This window comes from Mesitornis unicolor, unplaced genomic scaffold (assembly GCF_000695765.1).
Source record: "Mesitornis unicolor isolate BGI_N332 unplaced genomic scaffold, ASM69576v1 Scaffold47509, whole genome shotgun sequence".
Taxonomy (NCBI): domain Eukaryota; kingdom Metazoa; phylum Chordata; class Aves; order Mesitornithiformes; family Mesitornithidae; genus Mesitornis; species Mesitornis unicolor.
In genome coordinates this window covers 1-10,406 of record NW_010207495.1, presented here as the reverse complement: position 1 = coordinate 10,406, position 10,406 = coordinate 1, and the positions used below count along the sequence as shown (strand labels likewise).

At 40.7% G+C, this 10,406-nt stretch overlaps 1 protein-coding gene across 1 annotated transcript; it reads right to left on the bottom strand.

Annotated features, from left to right (window-relative positions):
• Positions 1–7,045: 7,045 nt before the first annotated feature.
• Positions 7,046–10,097, bottom strand: LOC104535436 (calmodulin-like; the record flags this gene model as incomplete). The annotated part of the gene is made up of 3 exons (XM_010192128.1): positions 7,046–8,155; positions 8,382–8,517; positions 9,991–10,097. Coding segments are annotated over 3 exons (272 nt in total), but the record flags the coding sequence as incomplete, so codon positions are not given.
• Between the last annotated feature and the right edge of the window lie 309 nt (positions 10,098–10,406).

Below are 10,406 nucleotides of genomic sequence, written 5' to 3'. Positions count from 1 at the left end.
AAGGAGAGGTGTGTGTATATATGGGAGAGGGTGGTGTACCTTTTCAAAAGTAGTAACTTTTCTGAGTTGAAAACAGCATTCTGGGAAAGTGGTGAGGCAGTACAGTGCACCCTCACAGTCACAGTCATGGCCAAGGTAGACGTCCAACACCTTACCTCCCCTCAGATCAGGTACCCCCAGCTTGAAGCTCAGGGCAACCTGCTCTGTATCCTTCTTTTGTAACCACAGCTCTCTGCTGCTGCAAGTGAGGGGCTCAGATCCACATCTACAACCTGGGGCCTGAGCAGAGCACAGGAAGACTTTCTTCTGTGCCCTGACTTGAGTGATTGCCCCATCTTAAGCAATTCAGAGGAGAAAGTTGTTTGGTGGGAGATCAGCTGGTTAGGACAAAAAGTTGGCGGGTACTTGTGGGAATGTCAATCTGGAAGATTTGTCACTGGCAGCCCTGATCAGAGAGAGAAATAGATGTCCTGATGTAATGGTTTAGGCTGGAATAGAGCTCATTTTCTTCTTAGTAACTCGTATGGTGCTGGGTTTTGGATTTGTGACCCAAACAGTGTTGGTAACACAGTGATGTTTTAGCTACTGCTGAGCAATGCTTACATATGGTTACAGTGGATTGGTGGAAGAGTTTAGCATCACTAAAGCATAGCCTCCTGCAGGGCCTTGAGCCACGCCCACACTCCTCAAATCCACCTTTCCTCTGCAAACCTGTGGGCAAAGCACTTCCTCTCTGTTTCAGGTTGGCTGAGGAAGCGGAAGATCTTCACTTGCAGTCCTTCTGTTACCTTGAGAGGTCACAGTTTGTGCCAAACCCAAAGGCATTGGGTCAGATGGTGACTCACAGGGGTGTCACCGCGATGCCACATGACGGCATTTCCTGTGCCGCGAGGGCAGTTCTGCTTTCACTCTCACCGTAGGGAATTACAGGATTGAGACAGCAGCAAAAGCACAAGGTTACATCTCAAAGTTAGGAAACGCCAGAATTGAGTGTCTTTGCCACTTCTATTCCCCTACTTCCCTTCCACCCCCCCATTTTGTCATCCTGGTGTGAAATTTTAGTTTCAGCTCCTTCTCTTGCCTGGCAGAAGAGGAGCTGCTCTGGGCAGGAATCAGAGTAGTGCAATGAAAGAAATGCTGCTTGGTTGATCTCTTTCCTTGTGTGGCAGGAATTAGACAATGAATAATGAACAATACAGGGGCTGGAAGATGAGAAAAACTGATCTGCTGGATGAGACGGGCTATTCCTGCCTGGAAATCAAGTGCTCGTGGTCTCTGCATGGAGCCCTTGCATGGGCTGGGTCAACTGCTCCGACTTGGCTGACTATGGGTGGTTGCTTCCATGTTGGTCCCCAAGTGCCTGACCCAGAGGCTTGGCCTGATTTTCAGCCATGAAGGACACTCGGTGTTACTGACGAGATCTCTTTGTACCACACATAAGGTGTGATTATGAGTCTGACAAACTAAAATGCCACAAATGGAGCTCTCGGAAATGCTGCCTTGTACCTGAGTGGCTGCACCTCAGCTCTTTCTGTTTGATGAGGATAAAGCATGTTCTTACTTCACTGCATGTCCTAAAAGGAAAGCGGTGTTTGTGAAGCACTCAGATACTTAAGTGCCATAGGAAAAATTGAAGAAACTAGTGGGTAGTGACTAGGGTATGGAAAAATGTGTTCAAAAAGAAAGTTGCAATGAAATATTTAATACACTGATGCAAAGGTGCTGTAGACAGTATAGCATGAGACAAGAGAGTGTCATTACGTTTTGCAATCACATTTGCAGTAGGCCAAAATGGAGTTTCAAGGATAACCTTAACTGGGTTTTTAAATTTTGAATGCTTACTTTTGTAGCCCTAAGACCAGACTTTTGCCATAGTATTTTCTGTGTGTGCAAGTGTTTAATACAGAAAAGAGTAATGACCTGAGCTAGTGAAGAAATTGCTGACCTTCCTCTATAAATTAATTTGATGGAAAATAAACCAGCAAAGCAATTTTCCCAATTTAGCTATGCTTTTGCAACTGTGCTGTAGAGCAAGGTATCTTCTTTGATAGTAAAAGATGTTTTACTTGTTGACTTGATTTACTGATGTAACCTACTTGTCTTTAATTCAGCTACATAAGGTGGACAGCATCATACACATTGATTTGTCAGGGCACCTGATGTATGTTTGTAGGAATTTTTACTCCATTAATATGTAAAGGAATAATTAAGTTATTAGAAAATATCTATTGAATTTTATATCAAAATCCCAGAAAATCTAGTTTTGATGATATTGCACACATTTCTAGGGAGAGAAATATTCTGGGTTGAAATATTTTACTTAAGAAGAGATTCAGTAAAAACCGATCTGATATCATGGTTATGTTTTGCCTCCTACCAGAAGGTCTGGAGGAAATTATTCTTTTCAATGTGTTTGTAAAGAAAGCTCAGAACAAGCAGAGCATGTTTGACGAGTTGTGAAGTGCAGCAGGCTTACACTAACTTTTCCAGGTGGTATCTTTTCACGTATGCACAGTTAATGTGGGAAGCTTTAGGGGACAGGTTAGGAAAAGCAGATAAACTGAGTGATGGCACTGCTGCTAGAAAAAGTTAATGCCCAGGGGGCTCACAATCAAATATTTATGGCTTTATGGGCCACAAATACTCCATGAGACAAGACTACAAAGCAGTCCCATGCTCAGGTATTCTTTATGCTCTCTCCCTATCCGTTCCTTTCACCACAACATTTTTCAGGACAGCTATTATGCCGTCAGCATTGTTATTGCCAACCCCACTGCAAACCAGTAAACTGGTGAATGCTATTCAATGCCTTTTTACAGAGCTCTCAGTTGATTTGGTTCTTACTCAAATATTGTGTTCATTTTAAATTATGCAGTTGGTAGGGCAAGTAGGATTTTTGTTCAAGAATCTGTTTTACAAATACATCATATTTAGAGATCTAGAAATACTAAAAAAAGGAAAACATTTTTATTAATTTTTAGGTGATTAGCCTAGTTCTCATGTTGTACTTCAACCACTAATTGTCTTAGATGTTTTTGCCAGGAAAAAGCTGCACAATGAATAATTCTTTCAGTATTTCTGTAGATGCTGACTTCTGAGGCAGCTGAAAGTGGGTCTTCAGAGGAGATCTGTACAAGATTTCCCAGTCAATGAAACTCCTATGAAAGATCAGAACAGGAAGTCACCATGTATGAAGCTGCGGTACTCATTGCCAGCTTTGTCCAACACCCATAGGGACACTGGAAAGGGCAACTTGCAACCTCTTTATTAGAGTTTCTGGTGGTAATGCTGGGAGATCTGCTTCTCAGCTTTGTTTCTAACATCGCTATATGGTGCTGGTGCCACTCAGCATCTCAGACTCCAAAGACATCTAGGAGAAATTTAACCACCCACTGCAATATACTCCTTTTTTTAGTATCTTTTTTTTTTATCCTGGAGTTTAGGATTTGTTGGCCAAAAGGGCTGTGCTGGGCTTTAAGTGCGTTCTTCCCTCTGAATGGGGAACAAGAGGAGGGTCCTTGTTAAAGCCACAGGGAGAACACCAGCACCAGTAGAACAGAGCACAACGCAAGCACTTGTTTATTGCTGGATATCAGCTGTGCTTAATCATCCATGGGAATGTAAGGGATTCTCTTCACATCTACTTAAGCAGCATCTCTGTCTTTATTGAGATGCTTGGCCACTTCAGTTCAAACCCAGATTTATTAATATAAACCTTAAAACAAATTATCAACTGTCACAAATATCCTCTGAATGCTTCCCTAGGATACTCACTGGTAGGGGTTCTTAGAAAATGTCAACCCTTTAAGTAGTTGGGCCTTCATACAGGTTTTCTATGCCAAATAACATCAGGAACCCTTGGAACTCCAAATTCATACACAATTAATAATCGACTTGAAAACCCCATATTTGGATTTTAAAAACCCCACCCTTTAATATTTTAGAATTGCAATGCTGTTATGTAAAAATCCCCACACAACTTTATATGCATTTATCTTACTGTACTATCCACCCACTCTATTTGCAGGTAAACCATCTGCTTTCCTAAATGTCAGTTGGGAGAAACACGGCATTGACCTTCATCACTTATCTTCACTTGATGACCGGATGTCTGTGGTCAGATGATGTGCCATGGTCCTGCCACAGTGCCTTGTCAGGCTTCACTTAGTCATTAAATCTTAAAAAAGAAACCAAAACCTCTCACCAAACAAAAAAAAAACCCAACTAATTGGATTGCAATAAGAGAAGTGTTGCAGTTAGTTTCACGGCAGGGGAAAAGCAAGCTGTAGTAACTCTGTTATTTCTAAACCCCAAGACGCTGCTTTTAGTTGAGGATTGTGTCACCTGGGAACATCTGCATGCACATCACATGCCACTGCAACACAGGGACAAAGATACAGCCTCGTGTGTCCCCCCCATCCCCCCTCACCCGGGCAGGGCGCCCATGGATCAGACCCACGTCCACGCGTGCATTTAATGCATCAATAACACACAGGGTAATTTATTGATCAGTTTTTGATAGCATCTGTTTTTCTGAAGCTGCGCGAGCGTGACGGATGGTGGGTGGGTGAGAGTCTTCTACCACATCGGTAAATCACCCCCCCCTTCACCCCAGCCCACCCCAGCAAACACAACAAATGCCCCGTACCTGGAGAGGTTTCAGTGCCTGAAGTATTAATAAAATAAGCATGATAATGAATAATCTATGTTAAGCATTTTCTTACCCTTTATTTTTTCATTATGATCAGAAGAGGAATATGATTAACAGCAGTTTAAACTTTAGCAGTACAATTTCAGTATTAAATATAAAACTACACTGCAAGTTGATGTATTTTAAAAATGGTTATGTATACTCTAGCCTTAAATTTATGTATCAAATACAAGTAACTCAATTGTTTCTTGCCTTGACAATTAATATATCTAACAGATTTCAACAAGCCAGACATCCATCTTTTCCATTAAAAAAATAAGCAAGCACACCAACTCTTATTCATAGCAAGGGGGTGTAAAGATTCAACACTTTCCTGAGTGTTGCGCAAATTAAAACAGGTTCAAGGAAGTCAGTTAAATAAGTGTAATGATAAAGCTAAGCTGGAGGACCTTTTGATTAACTTCATATTTCATATATTACTTGCATCAGTTGAGAGCAACATGAGTTACAGAACTTCCATGAAAACAAGCCACTTACAAGCAGGTGGTTAAGCTTGATCAGTTTTATTAAAAGGATTATATGACACGGTTGCCTGCAATAGCAGGGGACTGGATCCGATCACCCAGGAAGTTCTTCCCAGTCCCATGTTTCTAAGCCATGCACCAAGTGTATCCAGCCCACACTTTCACAGTTGGAAAAAGCCAAAGCCACACACACACACACACACACACACTCACAGAAAAAAAAATTAAAAAAAATTAAAAAACTCCTCGATGACACCATTTCATTTCTCTAGATATTCACTACGCAGAAGGGAACAGAGCTAAATTCCTGTACAGAGGATACATTTACTTGAGGTTGATGTGGTACTGAAGTCAGTTAATAATTAGATACCTCCAGGCAGATTCAGTTACAGGGCATACCAACACCGCACACTGCCAGACAATTTCTAATCAAGCCAAGAACCTCTTGCAGGAAGGAGGTCTCTTTGCTAGCAAGCACAGAGCACACTGAATAAGCTAAAAGCAGCTGTTCTTAAACGAACTACTCTACCAACCATGAGTGAATGACAGATAGATGGTAAGAAGCATTTACCTACTAGACAAGATCTCTCTGCACACACAGGCAGAAGTAGTAATTAGTTCAGAGCAGCAACCATTGCTTCTACCTTGCCAGTCTCTTGAGCACGTTCTCTTTAAAAGCTGGTCTACAGAATCAGCGCAGCCTTTCTCAAGCACTACCAGAGTAGCAGTTTGCAGCTGCCATGCAAGGCTCTACTTTCAAATGGTAGTCAGACATTCCCATCATCACGGCCAGTTTGCTAAGGCAGCGTACACAGCCATAGCAAAAAGCCTTTGCAACAACTAGAGATCTTAAACAATTGCCTACATTCAGTCCATCTAACTTTTAGGCACTTGGTTAAGGTGTCTGGGTCCCTAGTCACCCAGAAGTCCCCCCCTCCCACCCCCAGGAAAAAATAAAATTAAAAATAATCATAAAATCACTGAAGGCAGTCTCAATTGCCTTCTGGAGCCACCTCTTGACCCCCACTCAGCAAAGCTGCATTTCAAGCAACCACGTTCTTAACGCAGGCACCTCAGTTAGACAGGATGAATGGAGACTTGCACCTCTCTCAAGAGATAGTATCCATACTCTCCAAAACCAAAGGCAATTAAGGTTTGCAACTCCAGTTACATTTGGAAACAAACTTACAGTCAAGTAATTAAGCTGTAGTCCCTCCCTCCCAGTCATAAAAGCCTTCCACATGGAGGCTCTGCTATTTAGAAAATAAAATAAAACAAAACAAAGCATTCTTCTTTCAAACAAAGAAGAGTGGACATGGCTGCTCTGCCACTCATTCATGGGGAAGCTGAAGGATCAGAGAACACTTACTCAGAGACCTGGAATGACTAAGCACTGCTAGTGCATGCAAAGCAGAAGTAACAAGATGGTTTTTAAATTAACCCTAGTCCTCTTCTCCACCCCACAAAATTCATGCAAGTGTTTGAGAAGATAGTCAAGACATAATAGCCCCAGTTTCCAAAAAGGCTTAGGTTTTGTGATTTGTTTGGTTTTGTCTTTTTTTAAATTTAAGGGTTTTTTTACATATTGTTAAGGAATTGTCCTTTTCTTTTCTTTCTGTGGGTAGAGAAATGCATTTTTTGGCATGTTTGAGGATCATAGATATCTATGAAGTCCATGCTGTTTAAGTTCTCCAACTAGTTTCTATAACCTGTCAAAATAAACATAAGCAACCCATACATGTTTCCCCAGTATTGACATGCATGCTCAGAGCTCTCCACTTTAGTGAAATGAGGTGTTACTTCTGTGCTGATAGTTGACGAGTCAGCATTGCACGACTTTGAGACCAACTAAATTAACATTGCCGTAATATGAAAGGCAAGCACAAGTTCATTTATTTATAGCAAAGGTCTTGGGTTACAGGAGGTCAGTTCTTGCCATCTTGAAAAGATAGGGGATAACTTATTGCATACATGTGCATTATAATTTAGCAGCAAGTCATTCATAGAAACACTTTCCTCCTACTGCTTTTTTGGTTTATTCTCTCAATTATATATATATTTTAGCTTTACAAAGCATTTAACACCACCTTTAAGTTAATGGTCTTTTATTGGAAAAAAAGACTAGCATTTACAACTTGGAATGGACATAAATTGTAGTATCTTGAACAGCGATGTTGATAGTTGTGCTGAAGTCCACAGGCTACTCCGCCAGCTCCAAGTCATGGTACAGAAGGTTTTAAAAATATGAGAGTCCAAAGATGCTCCCTTGGAGAATGTTTTTTAAAAATTTTGTGAACGGTAACAGCCCGACACCCGTTTCACTATAGTGCAATGCAGACAATGTTAAACCAGTATTTTAACACAGACATGCCATCCACAGTTAAGATCATCGTATTTTTGGAGCACACTGCTACGTACAGGAGAACCATTCCACCTTTAGGGCATTTTCTCTAAGTTCTGCATCCTTCAACCATTTTGCTGCATACCATCCTGAGGTATAAACCAATTTTAAAGTAAACCAGCTATGACAATTTATACTACAAATTGAACTAGAATCCACCGTTGAACAAAAGAGTGGATCCTTTAGGTTGGTTTCTTTTTTCCTTTTAAATACAAATGTCTGACTGTGCTCAATTGTCAAGCTGCATGCATGAAAAACGGGCCAGCCCAAACAGTGTAATAGTCATTAGCAAATGGAACTTTTGAGTTCACTAAGTGCTTCCTTTTTTTTATTTTCAAGGTAGTACAATTATTTATATTGTAAAACTGATGTTTATCTTTTGGGGACAGGACCACCAACCATTACATGCAGTTTGTGGACAGAAGGTATTTTGACATTCAGTTTTGCTATACAGAAACAGAATGAATAAATGAACATTTTTTTTTGCAAGAGGTAAGTAAAAGATTCAATTTGATTCTTCTAGAGGAAAAAACGTGTAAAGGTCGTCTCTTCACTTTGCAGTCATCATCTGTACGAATTCTGAAAAGATAAAAAGTCACTGTAATTTATTTTCTCCAGAGTACTTAAATTGATAAGTCTTAAACATGCTTTCAACAAGCCCCTTTCACTGCATCTAATTTTTCGTTCACAGAAAAGTGGACAACTAAATAAACTGGTGCCTCAAATACTAGAAATTAACGCCCTATGCAGCAGGCTTTCACTCAATCTGCGTAATGGTTTTGAGTCAAGATAAGCATGTTTTTACCTTCATAGTTGACTTGCCCATCCCCATCAATGTCTGCTTCTCTGATCATTTCGTCTACTTCTTCATCTGTTAGCTTTTCTCCTAAGTTTGTCATAACGTGACGTAGTTCTGCTGCACTGATATAGCCATTACCATCCTGTGAGGAAAGAGTTGCACGAGATCACGATCAACAATGCTGACATTGATTAACTCTTGACTTACTCCTAGGAATCCAGTAACTGCTTCTGAATTAGCCTCACAAGCACTTGGGACAGATACAAAGGCCTGGTGCATGGTATAACCCTATAGTATATTCTAGTCCCATTGCCTTATGGAGCATGCACACCACCATATCCTTTTATACAATTACTGTACTGTAAGAATAACTGCATTCCCGATTTGTAGCTGTGATAGGGTATTTTTTAATGCTCTTAAAGAGCTTTCAAAACTAAACCCAGAAACAAAACGGGTTTTGTTTAGTCTCTCCTGCCTAAGCAAGGCCAAAAAAATAATTAAGCAAGAATAAAGTCAGCTTTCTCTTCCATGTATAACTACATCTATAACCAGAGTGCAGGTGGCTAGGTTAGGCTTCTTGGATAAGGTGATACAAAACAAACTTTCAAAGCAGTATTTTAATTCTTCTCAAAGAGCTGGGAAAAGCTTTGTGGAGGAAAAAAAGAGTGGGGGAGAGAATGACACTTTTAAGTCAGTGCTCCCAATAGTAGTATCAAAACCTAAAGCTCATCCCTAGCCACTTCCGCAATAGTCCTCTTCCATGTACAGGAAGAATGCGCTAGCTTAGAAGAAGAGTCCATATGACTATCACCAGTAGATAAGCTACCTCAATGGCTTTGAAACACAAACCTAGCCTGCAGAAATAACCCCACAGGGTAGATGAACTACTAATCAAACAACTGAACATCTCCTCTAGCGCATTTTCCAGCAACTGACACTTTTTTCCATAAAGAGGAGAAATAGTAAGGCCTTCTTCCACACATGCGCATCAACCTAGCAGCTGCACCAGCCACTACTCAACAATTCTCTAACATGTCATATGCAAGCAATCCAAAGAGGAGAAACCCTGTTCTAGAAATAATTGACCTTCAGTATATGCCCAGGCATCCCTAAAGAACAGAGCTGAGCTCTTAGGTTTTCCTGAAATTAACCTTAAAGACTACATCTTGACAATGGAGCATGCCATACTTCATGCCCCAATAAATACTGACATAATCTTGACTTCAAAAGCTTCCATAAGCTTGTGCATCCATGCAAGCATTTTCCCAAGTCGGAAGGTACAGAAAAACGCCACCCCTTCACCACCCTCCCACTCCATCCCCCCAAAAAAGCCAAAACAAAAACCAAACCCACCACACTACCACCCCACAGGCAAGAAGCTCTGTTCATCTCTGCTCCTAAGGAAAGGGCAGAAAGTGTTCTTCATGGATGAGCCTAAAGCTTAGACCTGCTGTGTAAAGCAGGTAGAACCAGTCTGCAACAGTCCCTGCTCTGTTTCCAATTCTTCTGCTTCTACTAGGGAACCATTTTCTTCCTTCCAGACAAGGGAGAAAACACTGGAGGAAAAATGGACATCATTACTGGTTCTAAATAATATTTGTACTTTTCTTAATACCTTGTCAAAGACTCGGAATGCCTCACGGATTTCTTCCTCGCTGTCTGTGTCCTTCATTTTTCTGGCCATCATGGTTAAAAATTCAGGGAAGTCGATAGTGCCATTGCCTTAACGAAAACAAACTTCCAAAAATTAAACTTCTATGCTTTTCTTTTTACAAAAAAAAAAAATCCTGCATTTAATTTAGCCAGGGACAAGATGGATAGATCATTTGTAAATCATTCTTAAATAAGAACTCAATCTTCTCCCTCAGTTGCTACCACTGCCTTTTTGTTATTACAATGAGCAGCAGACACCATCACTGCAGTGTTTCAGCACAACAAAAAACTCCAGATCAAGCCACACCATTTGCCACGAAAGTTGCAAGTAAAATATTGGTTTGACGCACAGAATCCCAGAACGTTAGGGATTGGAAG